We start from the raw sequence: 22,427 nt of genomic DNA on the forward strand, positions 1-22,427 counted from the left end.
CTGCAGGATGCAGTTAATGAAATTGCCTTTGAAAAATAATGTCTATATGCTGAAAAAATAAAACAATTTCATAAACATGTTCTGCCCATTACTTCACTGGATCAAAATTGCATCTCAACGGAGGGAGGGCTAGCCCAGCAGAAGTTTTAAGAGGAAATTAAGCTGGTTAGGGTGCTGCCCGGCAGTCCTGAGGCGGGGTTTGATTAGTACTTCCCGACATCTAATTCTTTGACAAGTTAACAGTTCTAAGGGGTTTATGCAGACAATACTTTTCTTGTAATGACACACTCTCTTTTAACTCTAGAGAGTCAATTATTAGCTAGCAGGAAACTTTCAGAGTATGTGCATTCAACTATTTTGGGGCACCTACTGTAGGCCAGGCTCACAGCTTGCGGGGTTAAAAAGATGCCAGAAGCTAAATAGTAAATCGCAAGCAAGGGGTGATAGCGATTATGTGCACAGTTGTGATGCATAACGAAAGCAGAGGTAACTAGCCCAGGAAGGTAAACAAGTCCAGAAGGTCTGCTGCAGTGACATCCGCCATGACTCCTAAAGAGTGAAAGAACTGGGAGGGGACCACTGCGAGCACGGGGGACCACAGGAACTTAGGCATGAAATTCATAGATCGCACTGGGGCATATGGGTGGTAAGTAGGAGATGGGTAGATGCGACTACAAGCAGCTCTTTGTAGCTGGAGCATAAAATGTGAAGCAAGGAGTGGACAGAGATATGCCAGATATTAACCATATTTACCTGTGATGCAGATAAAAATACCTGTTTAACGCAAGAGGGTCTTAGGGGGACGTAGTGATGAAAGTCGTAGTAAGCACTTTTTGAGTGCCTTCCAAGCCCCCTTCAGCGAATGTCCCCTCTCCCTGGAGCGGGCATTGGCAGCCAGCCTAGGGCACTCTGCCCCTCTGGACATAGCTAGTCACATGACCCCATTTGGACCAATTAGGTTCTCTCTTCCGGGTCTTTAGACTGACAGGCTGGTCAGTCTCTAGAGGTCACTTCATGGGAGATAAACAAATTCAGAGTCCACCTGTCTGCAATGCAAGGAAAAAAAGACCAAGATGTGCAGCGTGGTAACAATGTAAGTCCAAAAGGATTCCCAGTCCTTGGCTTGACTTCCGGTCCTAAATTCCATCTCAGGATTAACTCAGCCTCCTGGAGAAGGTCCTGTGGTTTCTCAAGATTCTTTTACTTTCAACCCAAAGCGTTCATACTCTGATATTTATGTTTTACTGAATTAATATTGATTGTTGTTATTCCAGGAGTTATGCTTTTTTTGTTCCCAGTACAGTTCAGAATAAGAACATCGTGATTAGACCATGATTCCACCTCTTTTGTTTTCATTATTAGTTTAATGGGCAGGCTTTTTAAATGGCTAAAAATTAGCCTTAAGGGAAACAAGGCTGCATTTTATCTAATGGTTTTGGAGAAGACATGGACTTTTCAACTAAGTGAACGGGAGTATTTGAATCAATATGGAAAATCAAAATTGGTTTAGGGATAATATGTCAGTTATGAGGCCATATCAATAGTTGAGAGAATAAGCAACAATTTTAATTTAATTTAAGGCTCAAGGAAAATTGCTTCTCTACAGAATTTTACTTGTGTTTTGTATGTAATTTGGTTATTACTTTCCCTCATGTAGGTTGATAAGTAGAGGGGAAAATAGTAAAATCTAGTGGAGGGTTTTTTTTATTTAAATCAACAAATGAAATCAATGACCAAATTCTTTTTTCCTCTTATGAAGGGAATTTTGAAAATATAAGCTGGGAAGCAGCTATCTATACCCAAGAACAGGAAGCTGATTTTAGACCTAAAACCTGAAATAAGTAAACATTATAATAGTTTTATTTTATTAGCTTTGAACGGTGTTCTAGGTATGATGTATATGAACATATATACTATATAATCACAGCATACCGCTATGATGTATTTTCAAGGTTGTTCTAGACCACAGAAAAACTCTAAATTTTACTTTTCTAATAAATAGAGGGGGGAAAAAAAAACCTCAGGGGTTTTTATGTCCCAACTCATTTTGTTAACAAAGCTGTGAATACTCTAGCAATGTCTGCTTACCCAAATAATGCCATTGTCTCCCTAAATTATTTGTGATTCTGCATTTCAGCAAAGCCTCTCTCCATGATGCAAATGAAAAATAACTCAGTACATTTTGTTCAGAAGCAGTTGTGTTCAAGTTCCTGGCTAGCATACAAACTATTGCAGTCTAGAGATAGAATCTAACATTTCTGCCTGTTGTACAAATCTTCTACCAACCAACAATCCACAGAGGTTAGATAACACTTTGAATTCCCAGTAGCAGTTCCTTTTTTTAAGTCATTTGTTCTCAGAAGTTAGGAGTGCAGAGCTAAAATTTACTTTCTTTGGAATATGGTCAAAGGTGAGAGATTAGCCCAGGCCAAAGGAATGACTGTCTAGTGAAGTTTTTTCTTTCTTTTTTCCTCCAAAATGGAAAAGGAGATAAAGGACAGAACGCAGAGTCTAGGATGTAGAGTGATAGGACCTGGGAAAAAAAGAGAGAGAAGACTGAAGCCCACATTCCCTAATGCCCATTCTCCCACAGACTAGCCAAAATGCTGTAAAGTTTTACAAATACCATAGAGTATCTGTGGGGTTGAGGCTTTCTTCCTTAAGAATTTTTAAAGCAACTAACTTTAGAATACTGTAAGAGGGACTTCCTAGGTGGTGCAGTGGTTAAGAATCCTCCTGCCAGTGCAGGGGACATGAGTTGAATCCCTGGTCCAGGAAGATCACACATGCCTCGGAGCAACTAAGCCCGTGTGCCACAACTACTGAGCCTGTGCTCTAGAGCCCGGGAGCCACAACCATTGAGCCCACGTGCCGCAACTACTGAAGCCCACGCGCATGCACCTAGAGCCCGTGCTCTGCAACAAGAGAAGCCATCACAATGAGAAGCCCACACACCACAATGAAGAGTAGCCCCCCCACCGCTCACCACAGCTAGAGAAAGCCCACATGCAGCAACAAAGACCCAACGCAGCCAATAAATTTACTTTTAAAAAAAGAATACGGTAAAAACGAATTAAAAGAACATGAACTTAACAATGGACATTATTTGTAAATGAATAGTATCAACTATATTCTGTGTGGTCCTTGTTATAGCCTTTGTTCTATTATATTAATGTAATCTCCAGTTACACCAGTAGAACTTTTCTAAATTATTCAATAATTTCTGCTAGTTTTGCCTACCTGATATCAAATAACAAGGTTGATTCCTTTCATTCTTTTAACTAAAATGGTAAATTAATCTGTTAAAGCAGAGAAATTACCTTAAATTCCTGCTCGAAGGAACATCCTTGACGCAGAGTGCTGTTCAGATTCATGCAATGAATAGTATTTGGGGTTCTATCTCCTTAGCTATCAGTATTTCACTTGTCTTTTCTTGGATTTTTTTTTTTAATGTTCATGTACAAACCATTGCAGTTCAAAGCTTTGATATTTTCATCAGACAATCAAACATTTAGACTCTTGCTTGACACTGGCTGAAACCTTGCATCCTTGCCTACTCCCCAAAACCCACCTGCGTTTCCCCTGTTCTACCTATAGCCAGGCTTATCCATGGGGTATATGTTCCAAGACCTTCAGTGAATGCGGGAAACCTCGGGTAGTACCAAACCCAATATATACTATGGGTTTTTTTTTTCCTATTCATGCATACCTACAAAAAGTTTTAATGTATAATTTAGGCACAGTAAGAGAATATCCAAATTGCCAGTATCACTCCTTTTGCATTTTGGGGCCATTGTTAAGTAAATAAGGGTCACTTGAACACAAGCACTGGCTGCGACAGTCCATCTGATAAGTGAGAAGGCTACAAAGTAACTAAGGGACAGGGCCCAGTGAACAAGGGGATGATTCACATCCCGGGCAGGACGACGCTGGGTAGCACGAGATCTCATCACACTGCTCAGAATGGCATGCAATGTAAAACTTATGAATTGTTTATTTCTGGGATTTTCCATTTAATATTTTTGGACAATTCAGCAGGTAACTGAAACCTCAGGTATCAGAACTGCAGAAAAGCGGGGACTGCGCTGATGAGTTCTCTTCTCCTCAAGCCATTCTCTTCTAACACTGGATCTTCCCAACTGAAAGCTCATTGATAGAACAGAATGAGGTCTTCTGCAGCGGGACTTTGAGATGACTGATATTCGCCATCATGTTTCTGTGCCTGCCAGTGTTTTTATTTTGTAACAATTTCTGAGGAAATACTTAGCTATACAGTATTTGTTTTGCCATTTTACAAAATATCAAGATACATATTAAATTTGATATATGTGTTCAACCCATGAAATGACATGCCATCCAAATGAGCTTATCTTCTAATATTTAAGGCACTTCAGTGAAATGTATCCTATGCGCAGACGTTGTGAAGAGAGCAGCAGGGTTGCACTGAGATCATCACTGAACAATTCTTGTGCTCATCCTTGATATTAAGGGAAGAACTTTCAATGCATTTCCCCCCATATTCAATAATCTTCCTTTGTTCCATTTGGTCACCTAACACGTGAGCTCCTATTCTGCTGTGAATTTGTTTAAAAACAAGTAACCTATCGCTGGCGCTTTCGTAGTTTAGTGTCACTTGCCTATATTTTTAGCCTATCATTTCAAAGATATCATTTAAAATATGCACCTTTATAGCTCAGTCAAACTTGTTTAATTAAAAGAATGAGAGACCCACTTGAGATGAGTTCATTTAGGAAGGGTTTCTTGAGAGGATACAATAGGCTTATTGTAGGGATACAGCTAGTTGGTAATTTACAAGCATTGCTTATCTTCCTGCAAAGCCAGTGTCCCTGAAACCGGAAACTAGAACACTGGGGTCTCATTTTCCCAGGGCTCTCTTTGCTTCTCACCTCTCTACCAAACAGCTGGCATCCTTTTGTTATTTCTAGTTTTTGCTCTTCGTAACTTCTGCTTGCTTTTATATAATCATAAGCTCCCGTTACACAGGTTGCTGTTCAGCTTAGGGAGAGATCATCTCAAAATGCTCAGTTTATGGTCCGATGAGCTAGGGCAGGGTCCTGGCTGATATAAAACACAACTGCTGCCCCTCATCAAGGTTGTGGACCAGGAAGACCAGAAGGTGTGGACCAGCCAGCACCATAAGGCATGTGTGTATATATATATATATATATATATATATATATATAGCATATATATGGTACACACATACAAACAAGGTTATCATTTAACTTGCCTTTTTATTTTATATTTTTATTTATTTTTTGTTGTTGTTAGAATTAGACTTGAAAAAGAGATTCACACATTGTAATTAATTGATATGTCCTTAAAACTCTTTACATTTATCGGTTCCACCTCCCCTCTGTCTTTTCTTTTTTTCTATGCTGGTTACTTATTTTTTTTTCATAATAAGTAAATTTATTCATGTGTATCCAAAATAGCTAATTTCACTTACAAAAAAGGAGAAAAATCTAAAAATAACATAGTAACATAGCTGGTATAGCATTATACTAATTGTTTCGATAATTACCATGAAAATAAAAATTTAATCCCTTTTTATACCTTTTAAAAAACGATACCAGCTACTTTACCAATGAATAGGCAGACGTTAAATTTAACATAGACAGTGTTAAATTTGGGGAAAATAAACAACTACCACTAAAAGTTGAAAGTCCAGGTTATTCTTGTTTAGTTCAGCCCTGGGGGCAAGCCTGGTTTGGGGCAGGCTGAGGACGAACCCAAGCATAGCTGTCCTCTGGTACCTCATTTGAGGATCCCCAGCTCAGACAAAAAAGACAGGATTTTCTAGGAAATCATTAAATGTCACAAACATCCTTAAAATGTAAGATACATTTAAATGTTCCTTCCACTGTTTTGGAATAATTATTGCAATAGAATATTTTACTTGTACTGAATATATACATATATATTGCTGGTTACTTGTTGAAACAAAGAGATGGTTTGTCCCATAGAGTTTTCTGTGGTCTAGACTTTGTTGATTGCATCTCCATGGTGTCACTTAACATGTTCCCCTTTCCCATTATTATTTCCTGTGAATTGGTTGATAGATCAAAGGGCTTGATCAGATTCAGACTCAATTGGCGAGGCAACCTCCCAGGGGATGATTTTACCTCTCTCAGAAGTTCATTCTGTCTCTTTGCCTTGATTTGCATGATGTGAAGTTATTGATATCATTGCCTAGATCCATTATTTCATTGCGGGATGCAAAACAATGATGTTCTATTGTTTTATCTTCATTTATTGGCTAGAGTACTTCTATGAAGTAAAACTTGATGATGAAGAGAAACTTTCCCCTCACCATTAACTCACTTTTTTAATAAGAAAAGTATTAGTGAGTGGAATTAAGATCATTCTTTTACGTTATGAATTTAGTGTGAGTTTATCACTTGATAAACTGCTATCATTAGGATCTTAGTTCCCTGACCAGGGATTGAACACGGGTCCCAGCAATGAAAGCACTGAGTCCTAACCACTGGACCGCCAGGGAATTCCCTCATCCAAAATAAACTTCAAGAAAAAAAAAGACAATGGTGATGGTTGCACAACATGATGAATATAATTAACCACTGAAATGTACATCTAAAATGATTATGTTGTATTATAGCTATCTTACCACAATAAAAACATTCAAATATTAAAAAAAAATTTTTTAAATAAACTTAAGGGACTTCCCTGGTGGTCCAGTGGTTAAGACTCCATGTTTCCACTGCAGGCAGCATGGGTTCAATCCCTGGTCAAGGAACTAAGATCCCATGTACTGTACAGCATGGCCAAAAAAAAAAAAGAGAGAGAGCAGAGCCTCAGTGTCCCTGTGGTTACTGTCAAGTGGTCTAAGATACGTGTAACTGAAACTCCAGGAGAAGGGCTCAGAAAAAATAAAGAAATGAAAGTTGAAAAATATCCACATTTTAAAAATAAAACTAAAAAAGTAAAAAACTTACTCTAAACAAATGAAGGTGGCCCATCTTATGTGGACTAAAGACTCATAAGCCTTCCAGAATCCAGGACTGAAACACCACTTTGACCTTAGATTATTTTTAACAGACAACAATCTTGAATATCCTGTCTTTTCAGTTGACTGTGGCAACTAAAAGAGCTTTTTTTATCAGTTTCCTGAGACAGATGGGAATTCGGGGTAAATCATTATCTGGCTTTTTCCACACCTGTAGTTTGGATACTGGAGGCAGAGGTGCCTGCCAGTCTGTATGTAATATGCAAGCCAATTCCATCAACTTTACAACCAAAAAGCCAAAGCAGTCCATTGCTTCCTTAGAGTGTCACCCTCTCTGCCCCGCCTCATACCACTTAGCTGTTCCTCATAAAATCCTAGGAGTATGAAGAGAGATCTCTAAAGAAGCAGCACTGTTTACATCGATACTAAATTTTCCTTTTCTATGTGGGTCCTCAAGGACGTTACAAACCATGAAAGACCAGAAAACCTACCTACCACTCGTTTATTCCCTTTGATGCCTTTCACAGTGTGGTCCTGAATAAGTCTTATTTTTAATACGTGAATGCCAATGCGTGCATTTCCAGTGGAAAGGATGTAACTTTGTAGATGAGGAAACCGCATTAACCAGGAGACTGAAGACCTGAACTTGTACCCACGCTCCATCATTCAGTGTGTATCACTGGAAGTAAACTGTCCCCTTTGTGCCTCATCTCCCCCTCCCTGAGAGGGACAACAGTGGTAGGTGGCCTCGCTGCCTCTGATATTCCTACACCAGGAGCATAAGACTATCTCATGAAGTTTTAAGCGTGAAACCCTAGAGAAATATTACATGATTTTCCTTAAAATCAAAAGCTTTATTCAAATCCATTTTTTAATCATCTGGATACATTGATGATCGCTTCAGGGCTTTCCGACTGGTTTTAGGATTTTCTTCTCCTTGGAGCTGAGGATCTGGGCCACAAACGATGCCACAGCCAAGCCAGGCTGGCAGGGTGATGCGGTCTCTCTAAACACAGCAAGAATCTTGCCAACAAAGGTTACCTCCCATGACTGGTGACAGTCCAAGAATCAGCTGGGACAAATTGGTGGGCTAGCTTATCATTATGCAAGAAATTTAGCTGCTTCCAGGAGCCACAATTCATGCCTCTGGTCTCTGGGGAGACCCAAGAAGAATCTTCCACCCTGTAATAGGACTCCTTTGGATGAGCCATCTCCAATTCAGCAGCGTTTTTCCAAAAAGGTCTGATGCTGCTTACTCACTGTCAGAAGAAAACGTTTCCCAACAAAACCCTGATCGATTACGGATGTACTTGCCATGAACTGCTCAAGAGCCACAGTCTTTTTTATGGAGGACCAATAAGATTACTGAAGAGCCTCCTGCCCTCAGAATGCCTACGACCCTGCCATCCTTCTTTTCAGTGACTGTCTAAGTTCAACAAGTTTGTAGAAACTGGGGGTGGGGGGTGCTGACATTACTTTTTCCCTAATTCTTCAACTCATCCCGGGAAGCCCTGCAAGTTCTCCGGAAATAGGTGCGTTCAGGCCCAGGATAGATGCAGATAGTGCAGAGAAAAGAGCCTATGTTTTTTATATTTTTGTCTCCAGGTGTAATCAAATCCTTTTCAGGTCTAAAATCTTTTTGTTTCCATCACGCAGCCCAGAGTCCAGCAAGTGAAAGGAGATGGGGGTGGGGAGGGGAATGGGTGGTAGCTTGGGGGTTGGGGAGGAATCTAACATCTTGACAACTCTAGAAAGCTACGGAAAAGTTAACCCAGGCTCCACACATTTGTACTGGTTCCCGATTTATTTGAAGCAGAGAAGTACCTGGAGATATTAGTTTAAGTAGACAATAAATGCTAGTGCATGTATCTCTTGAGTTTCCGTCGCAAATAGAAATGTGTAGTAGCAGCATCGCTATTTGCGCCCGTCAGTGGGATGCTAGTATCCGTTCTAGGGCGGCCTTGGGCACAGAGGGTCAGACAAGAAAAGATGGAAGAGGGGAGGGCAAGGTTGGAGAGGACTGGTCGGCCCAGAGGCGGGAGTCAGGGAAAGGGAGGCGGGAAAGAGGAGGGCGAGCGAGATCCCCGGGGGAAGCGAACGCAGAGAGAGGCCCAGGTTATCCTAATTGAAATTACTGGTACCAAGGTGCCAAGCAGCTCCCGCGCCTCGCATCGCTCTGTCGAGACCCAGACGCACCGCTTCCGCGTGGGTCCTCCCGCGGCGGGTGTGCGCTGCCTCAAGGTGAGGACCCCTCCGCCCGGCCCCGCTGCCCTCACACCTGCCGCCTCTCACCTGCTCACCTGCCTGCTCCTCCCAGCTGCTCTGCCGCTCCCACCTCCTCCCCGACTTTTCCCAAAGTAAACAAGGGGGCAGACCCTTCTGGTCTGGACAGATCCGCCCCAGGCTAGAGTCTGCAGAGGTTGGAGGCACGACCTTTGCACCATCACATCCTGATGGGGCTGGAGTTGTCAGTCTTGCCCCCATCAAAACCTTTTTGTCTTTGCCCCTTTAACTCAGGGAACTTACGTGGGGTCTTCAGAATAAGCCACGTGGAGCAGGGGAGTGAGAGAAGGTGGTAGATGGGCTTTATTATTGTTTAACTTCTGATCAAAATGGGATCCGGGAATCATTTAATTATAAGCAGTTAATGGCGATGGAAAAGCATTCCTGACTGGCACCCTGCAGGTGTAGAGACAAGGCCAGGGGAGTTTAGGGGCTGAGAGTGAGGTGTGTTTGGAAAAACCACTGTTATGTGTGTGTGTATGTGTATATATATACATATATATCCACACATATATATGTGTATATATATCATATATAATATATAACATATATCATAAAATATATTTTTTTTCCTGATTGCAAAAGTTACACATCATTGTAGGAAACTTGGAAAACACAGCAAAGAAGTGTGAAACTTCTGTGGCTGGGGCAGGTGGCAGGGGCACTGTTCCTAGCCCAGTTCCCTCAGGAGTTCCAGACACAGAGAAGAGGCAGCCAGGTGGTCCCTGCTCCTGGGGCTCCACGTGGGGCTCCGCCCAGCACTGTGTAATTTTGACCAAACATGGATAAACCTCCCCAGACCTGTTTTGTCATGTGTCAGGCATGACCAGTAGATTGATCTCTAAGATTGTTTCCAGATTCTGTGAAAGAAGCTCAAAAGTGAAATCAGGGTCCAAAGCAGCGAGGACCACCTTCTCTACCAAATCAAATAAAGCGGAATCACTGCTTTTCAAGAAATGCTTTAAGAAGGCCTCCAAAAGGCAGCCATCTGACCCTATCTACCATGTAGGACCTCTGTCCCTTAAAAACAGATGCAGATAAAGCAGGTATTTGACAAGGCAACTTGGTGCCAAGTTTAAAAACAAGTCCAGCACCAAATTATGACTGTCCTGCTGGAAACTGCGCTGATCAGACCATTCTGGAATGTGAACTTAATGCAGATAGAGCACCTGAAAAGGTCTTTGATGAAGTGATCAAGTTGGTAAAGGCACTCAGTGCCACACTCAACAATAAATGTGAGGGGAAATCTCTCAATAATACAAAAGGAGACTTGCTTGTATACTTGCAGAGGGTGCACCAAGGACCAGTGGGTGCCAGTGGCAAGCTGTCAGGAGGGCTTAAAAATAAGGAAGGAAGACCTTGCTAGCATGATTGCTGTCAGGAGCCTAGAGGGGTTGTGGTTCCCGGGCACTAGAGGAAGTCCAGTGAAGGACGTGTGAGTTAAACATTGGGGCAGGCGACCCTTTAAAATCTCTTTCTTCTTTTTTTTTTAAAATAAATTTATTTATTTATTTATTTATTTATTTATTTATTTATTTATTTAGGCTGCATTGGGTCTTCGTTGCTGTGCACAGGCTTTCTCTAGTTGCAGCAACTGGGAGCTACTCTTTGTTGCAGTGTGCAGGCTTCTCAGTGCGGTGGCTTCTCTTTTTGCAGAGCACGGGCTCTAGGCACACAGGCTTCAGTAGTGGTGGCCCTCAAGCTCACTGGTTGTGGCTCGTGGGCTCTAGAGCACAGTCTCAGTAGTTGTGGCGCACGGGCTTAGTTGCTCCACGGCATGTGGGATCTTCCCAGACCAGGGCTCGAACCCATGTGCCCCGCACTGGCAGGTGGATTCTTAACGACTGCACCACCGGGAAAGTCCTGAAATCTCTTTCAACACTAAGATGCTATAGTTACAGCCACAGGTTCTGGTTATAGATGAAATGTTTTGTCATTTTCCATAAGTAGGGAAAATGGTGGGCCGTGGAACTCATCTGAGGACTAAGGACCTAAGAGTCAGACTGTCCCGAGCTGTTCTAGACCAAGGATGCCCCGCTGAGAGGATGAGTGAGGGCCGAAGTTCAGCTCCCATCCCCAGAACCACCATGCACCATGGGGCTGGCCCTGACTGCTTGAGAGGTGATGCCTTTTTCTAATTCACAAAAAAAGTATAGTACAAACCCAGCCCTTACTAACCTGGCAGGTCTAGTTCATTGGCAGGGAAATATAGTGTGGGTTGCAAAGGGCAGGTGGCCCACAGGAAGACAGCTGATAACTGGGCTCTTCGCTCAAGTTTGGGATCCACACAAGACCAAGGAGAAAATCTCAAAACCATTTCAAACTGGTAGACATTCTCCCAAAACTGCATTGTGTGTTACAGAAAGGCATTTCCTTTCTCTCTGCCCTGATGGAGTCCATCATCTTTCACTCGACGAATGGACAGATTTAACTTTCTACAGGGATAAAGACTCAGCAGACCCTAACAAGCTTCCTCAGAAATCATGTCATCTCCGTATCATAATTCCAGACTTCCCCCCACCCCCTGCCCCCAAAAAGGCAGAGGAGGGCGGAGGGAGAGATGGAGGAAGAGGAGGCGAGCCGGGGATCCCACATCTTTCTTCATGTTGTGTTTGTAGTTTATTTTCCCAGCTTTGGCTAACATGTTATTTTATTTTTTCCATTCTTTTTTTTAATTGGAGTATAGTTGATTTACAATGTTGTGTTAATTTCTGCTGTACAGCACAGTGATTCAGTTATACATATATATATATACATTCTTTTTTTATATTCTTTTCCATGATGGTTTATCATAGGATACTGACTATAGTTCCCTGTGCTGTACCGTAGGATTTTGTTTACCCATCCTATATAGAATACTTGGCACCTGCTAACCCCAAACTCCCAGTCCACCACTCCCCCAACCCCCTCCCCCCACCCCCTCCCCCCTCGGCAGCCACAAGTCTGTTCTCTATGTCTGTGAGTCTGTTTCTGTTTCTGGCACACGGGCTTAGTTGCTCCGCGGCATGTGGGATCTTCCTGGAGCTGGGATCGAACCCGTGACCTCTGCATTGGCAGGTGGATTCTTAACCACTGCGCCACCTAGGAAGCCCCTGTTTCTGTTTCTTAGATAGGTTCATTTGTAGCATGTTATTTTAAATTCTTGTTAAGCCCCTCTTGAGATAAGCCTGGGACCAGGCCCTTCGGAACCGGGAATGGAACCACCAAGCCCAGCCTGTGCCCTTCCTTCTGTCGAAACCTCTGACCTCCCAGCATCCTCCCTGTGCATCACGGGGCCCTGAGGCCAGAGTAGCAGCACTGGGAATAGGACCTCTGCCCCAAATTACCAGCGGCTCTTTTATCACACGTTTGAGTTCTTAAGCATGCATCATTCGAGTTATTTAGTTGTGTTCACTCTCTAGAGAATGTAAAAAAAAAAAAAACAGTAAGTAAAAAACTCACCAGGGTAAACTTTTATTCCTAAGCCAACACGGGAACATATACAACCATCGTCACTTTTATTTTCCAGAGGATAAAATGCAGTGTCTTTCCTCTTGGAGGGGGTGCATCCTCTAGGCCGGAGGGAGTGGGCCTGGGCCTGGGTCTTTCTCGCCCTCTAGTGGCCAGAGGGAAGGAAGCAGCACCCACCTGGGAGGACGCACTGCTGCCCTTTGCTGTAGACACAGAAAACGAGGTCATTGCAGGGGAAATTGAGACTCAATATTGCAACAACTGTGTCTCAATGTCATGCAGTGACCTCAGTAAGAGGGCTGTGAGCCCTGCTCCCAGAAGCTTCCTAGGACTTCAGACAATAATGAGCAAGCTCCTTCGTGCACGAGGCCGGGGAAGCCGGTGGCAGTAGGTCCAGGTGTGGTGTGGACTGTGACCTTGACCCTGTTCTGAATAGAGCACCCTTCCCTCTGAGTGCCTGTATCTCCCACCAGCAGGCCAGGGTGCCCCCCCCCCCCCCCCCCCCCCCCCCCCCCGCCAAGGAGAAGTTCATATTCTGGGCGACACTTGCTCATTCCTTGGTTTTTTTCTTTTTGATGGAAATGTGTTTACTGAACAGAACCCCAGGGGCATTGCCCCAAACCTCTGAGTTCTAAATGTGTGCATTGTTCATACAAATCCACAAAGGGTTTTGGCCAACTTCAACTTTCAAAAGCAAACAGAAAACCTCCAAACAGATGAATGAAACAAAGATCCCCTCCTTTCCTGTTCCCCGTAACACCAAAGGAAGGTGACTGACATTTCCCCTACTGAGGGTGGCAGTGTGCTATGGATGTGGCCTGGGGCTACACACCGCCCCCCCACCATGTGACCTGAAAAGCTGAGTCTCATTTGGGTCGAGATCAAAGCCAAGAAGCTAACAGCATAATTCAGCCTCCAACTCCACATGAGTTGTCAGTCTAGACTGATCAAATTAATCAAACAGTTCCTTTGTGTAGTAAGAGCTATATGAGGCCACCTCAGCCACTTTTAAATTAAATCATGGAAATGATCACGTCTGTCTCTGACTTTCGAGCTGAGGAAACTGAGAGGAAGTTCACATACACACCCCTCCCCTACCCTGGGGTCACACCAGCTGTGCAGAGACTCTGGACTCAGGCCATCACCGTCCGGCCCATCTCAAAGGTGGGAGCTGTGACTGGCCGTCGCATTCACTGCTGCATACAGTAGTGGTCAGTTTCTCCTTGAACCAGGGTGTGGGAAGAAATTCTTAGTGTCTCTGAGATTCCATAGTAATTTGAGGGAGGGGGAAAAGGAGAAGAGAGAACTCGCTGCTGAGAATCAGGCTGTTTATGAGTTGATTGAATCACGGACACACCCAGACCTCCCTCATCTCCTACGAGCCTGAAATGTGGATTTCTGGGAATGGATTTGGGCTCATTCTTGGACTTCAGCTTTCATTACAGGAACCAGCCTGCCTAGATGGCTGTCGGTGACTGTTTTCCCTGGTGCTTGATTTTATTTGCAATCTCCCTCTGCTCCAACCTTGGACTTCTCCTATAGAAAATGTTCCCTGACCCCGCCCTTGACCTTGGCGGCATTAGGTATATAAACAGAAGCGAGGAGAATCACAGCCTTCACAGCAGGCAGGATGCCCACGCCCACCAGGGAAGTGGTTTCCAGGGAAGGGACCCCTCAGGGCTCCTGCCTGAGGGCCACACTTGATTTCCCTGTTGGGAAAGATGGTGGGAGCCCCACCAATCACGCCTGGAGATGACGTCATCTTCCAGCCAGGACCTCCCCTGGGGTCCTGCTCCCTGCTCCCTGCGGTCCCTCCTCCGCTGAGCAGCGAGTGCGTGAACCTTTGTGATCTGGATGAGGAGACTGTGGGTCATGGGAGAAGAGCCTTGGGCTGAGCCTCTCTGTGACCCCCACCTCTGGGCCTGGGTTTGCATCAGCTCTCACGGAGCCCCTTGGGGTTGCAGAATCCTCAGCTACAAAATGAGCCAACCTGAAAACTGGCTTCCCGAGTCCCTTGCTGCTCTAGAATCTCGAGCTTCCCTGGTCCTGCCTGCTCGTGTTGTGGAGGGTGAGTAATAGGCTGGCCAGGTGGGGCTCTTCAGACAGAGGGAGACAAGTACCACGGGATGTCACTCACATGTGGCATCTAATTAGAAACTGTATACATGAACTTATTTACAAAACGGAAACAGACTCACAGATTTCGAAAACAAACTTACGGATACCAAAGGGGAAACATGGTGGGGACGGATACATGAGGAGCTTGGAATGAACAGACACGCTCTGTTGTATATAAGATAGATAAACAACAAGGACCTACTGTACAGCACAGGGAACTCTACACAATAATCTGTGATAACGTATATGAGAAAAGAATCTGAAAAAGAGTGGATATGTGTGTATGTATAACTAAATCACGTTGCTGTACACCTGAAACTAACACAACATTGTAAATCAACTATACTCCAATAACATTTTTTTTTCAATAATATTTTTTTTTTTAAAAAGGTGGAGCCAGGACTTCCTTGGTGGCGCGGTGGTTAAGAATCCGCCTGCCAATGCAGGGGACATGAGTTCAATCCCTGCCCCAGGAAGATTCCACATGCTGTGGAGCAACTAAGCCCGTGTGCCACAACAATTGAGCCTGCGCCCTAGAGCCTGTAAGCTGCAACTACTGAAGCCCACGTGCCTAGAGCCCGTGCTCCACAACAAAAGAAGCCACGACAATGAGGAGCCCACGCACCACAATGAAGAGTAGCCCCCATTCGCTGCAACTAGAGAAGGCCTGTGTGCAGCAACAAAGACCCAACGCAGCCAATAAATTAATTAATTAAAAAAAAAAGTAGGGTCCTTGTGCTTGGTTTCTACAGAGGCTCCAAAACCTAGTTTACAGTTCTCAAATGTGAGCAAGTGTCAGAATCATCTGGAGGTCTTGTTAGGACAGATTGATGGGCCCCAACCCCAGGGTTTCTGATCTGGCAGGTGGGAGGTGGGGCCTGCGAGTTTGCATTTCTAGTAAGTTCCCAGGTGGTACTGATGCTGCTGTTGGGGACCACACTTTGGGAATCTTTGGCCTCAAGCTTCACAGGAGACACCAAGTACCCCCCACCCCACCCCCAGAAGACATGTTGGAAGATGGCTGAGGGATTGTACACCGGCTCCACCAGCAAGACAGAGGCCCCTCCAGACAGACCCTGAGACCTACACCTGCTGACAGGTTCCTAAATAACCTACAACCTGTCTCCTGGGGTTAGTCTCACGGAGAAGAATACAGTGATAACTAATATTTATATAGTGCTTTACAGCTTTTGAAGAGGTCTGCTTTACTTCATTTGTTCATCCTGACAATCCTATGATACAGAGATGGGAGATATTACTATCCCCATTTTCAGAAGAGGAAACTGAGGTTCCTAGTGGTCACATCTTTGATCGTATTACAAAGCTGAAAGGCAATGGAGAGGGGACTCAGGACCCACCCAAGGCTTTAGAGTCGCTTTACCAAGCTGCCCTTCCAGATACTCTATTGGGTAATTGGGGCACTATTTCTAACCAAATAATTATTTCTTTGAGGTGCTAACTCCATATCATTTTAACACAGGCAAAATTATATTACTCAGAAAGCCCTTTTCTCTGGCTCAATTGTCATAATGCAATAGAAACCTAAGTGGGAAGCCTTACTCTTGCATTAGAATGTCAACCAGTCTGGTAAAATAGTGAATTAATTTGGACCATATTTCAATCATCATTTGTATCAAATAGTTTTTCTGCGCTGCCCCATGTGCTAGAGAAGGGCTCCGCAGATAAGACTGCCAGAGGGAAATTTTTACACTTAGTTCTCAGTTCTGATTTTTAAAATCTCTGATCACTTTCCTGATTCTGTGTTCAGTTAATGTGGTTACCAGCAAGTCCCCGAAGACAGCTGGCAGACAGGTGGTATAAAGTGATGGGTGTAAACGGAGGGAATAAATGCGCCCTCCCCTGAACACACCCTTCACCATCAGGTGATGAACTTCGCAAGTCAGCCCATCACCCCTTCAGGGAACGCTGCCTGTGATGAGTCTTTCATGCTGAAAGCTCCAGGGCAGCCACAGGAAATGTGCGCCTATTTATTAGGCTAAAGGAACCACACCAAAAAAAAAAATCACCCATCGTCTTAGATGTTTCTACTTGAAGACAAATGGACTATCTTACAAAGACTCAATGGTGCTTATTGTGTTGTGAAACATTAACTCTTGGGATAGAGCTTTTGCAAGAGAGATGAACAACCTTGCTCCTTCATCCTAAGATTCTCACCCCGTCACAGGGTCCTGCATCCCTCTTTAGTGATGCTGCAAGTCTGGGTGGAGCATAGTTCTCACCAGTGGGATCTCTCAACTCACACAGTACCGAGAGAGCTGAGCTTTCTGTCTTACAATCAAATCCCTGTCCAAGCAAGCCTGAGGCCTTGAGACAAGTTTGTAAGGAGAGAGAGAAGGACAAGCATTGTTGGCCTCCTAGCGGACATGAAAGTTGGATACTCTATCTCCCAGCACCAGTTGGAAAGAGATGGGCCTGGGAGAACGGCAGTGGCTGAGCAGAGAAGGGCGAAGGACTGGGGTGTGGACTGTGCTAGCCATAGGGAAAGAAGCAAAGACATTATTAAAATAAATGTTTAATGAAACCTTATTAAAGTTTCAGCAAAATGATTTCTAGCAAACTGGCTGAGAGCCACCCAGAGCTGCCACCTGGTCTCTCCCTTGATGTCTTTCTGGCTTGGGTTTGTTTGTTTAAAGTTTTTTTTTTCTTTTTCAATATGTAACATAGGCAAAATTATTTAAGTTAATAAATTTTTAAGGAATCTCACATGTTCTGATTCTTTCCACTGCCAATTACCTTTAATTCCTTCAAAGTCATAACCTTCAGGATAAGATAGCCCTTTCAAGAAGTTTTGCTCAATCCACAGCTGTCATGTGAGTCAGCCCTGCCACAATTCTTTTAGTGATCCTTCTTTTTTTTTTTTTTTTTTTTTTTTAGCCAGCAACTTTTTTTAATGTTACATATACTATTCTCAAGGCACATCTGATGATATATTTTATAACACAGTAGGTGTCAAAGTATGTTTAACATATGATTTCTTCAGGATCCCTCCCCTTTCTGAATTCCAAATGGAGGAACTGAAAGTGCGATGTAAAGACTGGCGATCCATATTCTATCTTTGGCAAGCTTGTACAAGCACTATTGTAAAATGTAATGTAAAAGAACTGTAAACTAGGAACTTCTTCAGTTTATGAAACACCATTCAGGACTGCTGCTTCTTGAGTATTTTCTTCTTTTAAGGTATTAATCTTTTCTTCTCCTGGAGTACGCTGCAGCTTAGAAATTTCATCGCCAGAAGCACTAGTTGGGCCATTTATTGCCTTTTCTGAAGGACCATGCTCTTCAATCACATCTTTTGCCATTTCTTTCTTGTTTTTAGCCAAAGTTTCCCTTGGGAGGTTTCTTTGTCTGCTCTGAGACTCAGCTCTAGAAATATAATCTGCAACTGTGACTAGCCCATTTTCATTAACTGAAGCTGTATCAGACTCAGTCATCCCATCCATCAGAACAGCATCTTCATCAGTCCTTCGTCTACGAGACCGCCTACGACGGTTAGTACTGTGATGAGATTCGCTGGCATCAGTGTCTGCAGTCTGATCTGATTCTGTATTATCAAGTAAGCTGTATGGATTGCTGTCTGGATCTTTGAGCACAGAACTGATGGAAGATTTGCCACCACGTGGTCCACCACGACCTCGACCCCCTGAAACACTTCTGCCTCTTCCTCCTGGGCGTCTCCTGCTGTCACGCTGATGCCGGCTCTCTCGGTCATCTTCTCCTGCCAATGACCAATCACTCAACTCGTCTTTACGCTCAGATTCAGTTTCAGATGGGTTAGACAGCTCAGAGTTTGTACCATAACCGGAGGTGTAATTAGGGCCCCGACGACCTCTGCCTCTTCCACTATAAGACCTAGAACCGATCTGTCGCAGCTGTTCATCAATCTGTAGGCGTTCCATTCTTAGCTGTTCTACTTCCTTTAGATAAGCAATATGATACTCTAAAAGAACTTGCACATTTCCAATGCTTTCTTTAGTGCCAACAAATACAAACGGAACCATCCCATCTTCTCTAGGTAGTTTATTTTCATTGTCTCCTTCAATTCTGACCCGAACCACACCAGATTTGTCTACTATTTCTTGAATAACTTTGCCATTTTTCCCAATTACTTTTCCAACAAGATTCCTAGGAACCTGAATAAAATCCTCCACAAATTCCAAGAAACCTCTAGCCTTTTTTACAGCATCAGCACTCTCTCCGTAGATTCTAAATGTTCCAGTATCTTCATCTAGCTCAATAGCTGTAACTCCAGGAACCTTTCTAGCTTGCTGTATGTTACTACCATGTGTTCCTATTGCCAGGCCCATCAAATCTTCTCTCACAACAAATTCCTCATGAAAAGCTGCTGCAAGTTGTTTTGTGCATTCTAAATGCTTAGTGGCCTCTTCATTTCTGGACATAAGCATCAACTTCGTACGAATACTTCGCAAATGCATGTCACTCAAAATATTTACTCTCTTCACAGTTGCTTCACTGGCAGACAGTATCATTAGCTGTGTGGTTTCTGGATGGTAAAAAATTCTGCACGCTCCTACTGCTTTCTTAAAATCTTTATGTGCATTTTCATTAGCACACTTCTCCTTTCATCATTCGAACTTTAGCCAACCACCATCCACATGGTTCTTGGTCATTTGCTCTTGAATATACAGCCATCTCTGTAAACTTCATTAGTAACTGTATCCCTCTACTTCATCTCCTTCACTAATTTCTTTTTTTATATCAGGTGGTGGTGGTAATCTAACTTCATTAAATGGAACCTGGCGTTCTGGTTGCCAATTGTTTTCAAAAACCACTGTGAGGGAGTCTTCATGAACATCTTTGATGAATCCCTTGTAGAAAGCCCCGTTGGAGCCGCGAACCTCCACCGTCCTGATCCTTCTTTGATCTCCAACGGAATATGAACATTTCAAAATCCCCCACCTATAATCTCTGGGATCCAATTTCCTCAAGCAATTTACTTTAGGACCATGTTTAGGGTCAGGAGATGCATCTGCCTGGTTCTGAATTTGACATCCTAGAAAAAAAGTGTTAGTTACTACTGAAGATTGTCAAACTGAACAGTATGAGAAACTATAGGAATACTGTATCAGTAGAAATAGCAGGTCTAACATGCACAAAGTCAAGAAAACCAATGATGCCAGATACTGAATTTATATTGCACTGTCCTTTGAACACCCAGGAGGAAAAAACTGCTGAATGCAGACACCATGCAGTGCACCTGGCTTGGAATTTACACACTCAACCAACTACCTTCTCACCTAAATGTGATGGCAGTTATGTCTCTTCTTCAACTATTATCTTGGTTTGGGATACAAATCACTGTCTTCTGAATTAATGTTTCAACAAGGATGCTTTCCTGCCTATAAGCTTCCCTGCCCCACATCTACCCAAAGTGTTTCTCTGCCAGGGTTTAGGGGACAGTGGATTGGGGAGAGGAAGGTACACTTTGGACCCCAAACACCAACTGCACCCTGGCAACACCGTGACTGGGTCTGTGATTCCTCCAGTCTTTTTTTTTCTTCTTAATAAAGATGGGTTTAATGTTTAATGCAACTGTTTGTTTGTCATACACTTGGTGGCAGTCTTCACGTCTTCCTAAGCCTTTATTTTTTCATTTTTAAAGTGGGAATAAAGTATTTCATACGCTTATTGGGAGGAAAAATGAGGCATTACATGCAAAACACGTGGCACAACGCCCATTATGGAGGATGTGCTCACTGTGCTTGGCTTCCTTGTTATTTGATTATCTGGTGAGGGCAGCTCTGGGGACCCGAGGGTTCTGGGCAGGAGCTGTGTGCCGCCCAGGTTATACTATCTGAGAAGTGAGGCAAAAACGTGTTTCCTGCTTCAATGTCTCCCTCCTTTCTCTCGTTGACCAAGTGGAGGTCATGATGATAATTCCTGCTGCCAGGGAACGCCCTGAGGATTAACTAAAACATCACATGGGAGACCGTTTTGTAAGCTGTAAAGATTAATTACTAGTATTCTAAGGAGCTGATATTTGAGGAGGGACCGTGACCAGGAGAATAAGGATGAAGAAAGAAGAACCAGGAAGACGCAGATACAAACTTCTCCCGCCCTGAATCACGCCCAAAAGCCACCCCAGCTGTCCTTGAAAAGTCTAGCTCCCCAAATATGGTTGTGTTTCTGGAACTGGCTTGTTCCATAGGCAGCCGTGTATCGTCACTTACTCTTTAAATTGGGATGTTCCGGACTCACTGTTCACATTCCCGGGTCAACAGCACGCAGATAATGCCAGATGCGACAGCCTCCAGGATGCAAGGCCGCTGGGCTGCAGGGTACCTACCCCTGGCTCCTGCTACAGCAAGGTTCTTCCCACCCCAAGCCCACCAGCCCTGGAGAGATGGGATGGCCAGGGTGGCGTGGACTGCAATCTCCTCTAAAGCACTTCTGTTCCACCAGCCAAGGCCCACGAAGCAAATGGCAAAGTATACAGACATTTGCCGTCCTGCCCGGACTGACCTTTGAACACATGAGAAAATGAATAAACACAAAAGAGTTAGGTTATCACAAGGTTCATTTTCTTCTAAAGTAACAAAAGTCATGACCAGTGTGTTGAAGTCTGATACCCTCTCCCCCTCCCCCTGCTACTGGGTCCTCAGTAATAACATTACGAGCGCAGGCTGGAATGTCAACTTGAACTTTAGCACTCGTGGCACAACCAACCTTAACTCCGTTTAAGCAGACTTTTTTATTTGATTGAGTGTTCCAATTTACTCTGCACTTCCTGAGGCCCTTGGGTTAAAACAACGTGATCTAATGCAATGAAAACCAGTGAGAAAATATATTCCTGACTTCCAGTAGTACCCGGCCAATTGAATCCACCTAAAGCACACTTCAACAGCGTGAATCAGCCTAAAGACGAAATGGTTTTCTCCCCTTTCTTTATGTCCACACATTCAACTCAGGAGCCCACATCCACCTCCCAGTCTCCACTCAGTCTTCCGATGCTGTATAAACGTTCACAGTTTCAGGAATAACCAAGCATCTCTTGGAGCTAAAAGGTAGGATCACTGAATAGTTTTGAGGCAGATTAGACCAAGAAGAAAAGTTCAGCCTTCAATAGTTAATTCTAATTCTATAACTCCTGCCAGGAGTGTGGGGTATAAGAACTTTATAATATCCTCTTTTTTAAAAAATATTTATTTATTTATTTATTTATTTATTGGCTGTGTTGAGTTTTATAGTTGTCGCACTCAGGATCTTTCATTGTGGCTCTCTGGCTCGTCAGTGCAGTGCAGGGCTCTCTAGTTGTGGCACACAGGCTCAGTAGTTGTGGTACATGGGCTCAGTAGTTGTGGCACATGGGCCCAGTAGTTGTGGCACGTGGGCCTAGTTGCCCTGGGGCATGTGGGATCTTAGTTCCCCGACCAAGGATTGAACCCACTTCCTCTGCATTGCAAGACAGATTCTTATCCACTGGACCACCAGGGAAGTCCCAAAAGTTTATAATGTTCTTGAGGATGTAAAACCACGAAAGGGACAAGGGATAAGTTGGTTCTGACATGGTAAATGAAAAGGAGAAAAGAGGGTGAGCTGGCAAACGTAG

The 22,427-nt window shown here is 43.7% G+C and overlaps 2 protein-coding genes and 1 non-coding gene across 5 annotated transcripts in view; all 3 read right to left on the bottom strand.

Annotated features, from left to right (window-relative positions):
- The window catches only part of BAMBI (BMP and activin membrane bound inhibitor), a 29,047-nt gene extending 7,737 nt beyond the window's left edge, over positions 1-21,310 (bottom strand). The window contains exon 1 of one of the 3 annotated variants that reach the window (XM_057732829.1): positions 21,049-21,310. The gene's annotated coding sequence lies outside the window, so the exon portion shown is untranslated. Of the gene's footprint in view, positions 1-753; positions 821-21,048 lie in introns of those variants that run through there. The other 2 variants (XM_057732827.1, XM_057732830.1) reach the window with 2 other exon arrangements.
- LOC130852129 (RNA-binding protein FXR1-like) lies at positions 17,481-19,686 on the bottom strand. Its single transcript, XM_057732825.1, is given in 2 exon segments — positions 17,481-19,432; positions 19,434-19,686. Coding segments are annotated over 2 exon segments (1,539 nt in total). The 5' UTR covers positions 19,526-19,686; the 3' UTR covers positions 17,481-17,985.
- Positions 19,937-20,074, bottom strand: LOC130852861 (small nucleolar RNA SNORA8). Its single transcript, XR_009053565.1, has one exon. It is a non-coding gene; the product is annotated as a small nucleolar RNA SNORA8 (small nucleolar RNA).
- Positions 21,311-22,427: the final 1,117 nt, after the last annotated feature.

This window comes from Hippopotamus amphibius, chromosome 4, assembly GCF_030028045.1.
Source record: "Hippopotamus amphibius kiboko isolate mHipAmp2 chromosome 4, mHipAmp2.hap2, whole genome shotgun sequence".
Lineage (NCBI taxonomy): Eukaryota > Metazoa > Chordata > Mammalia > Artiodactyla > Hippopotamidae > Hippopotamus > Hippopotamus amphibius.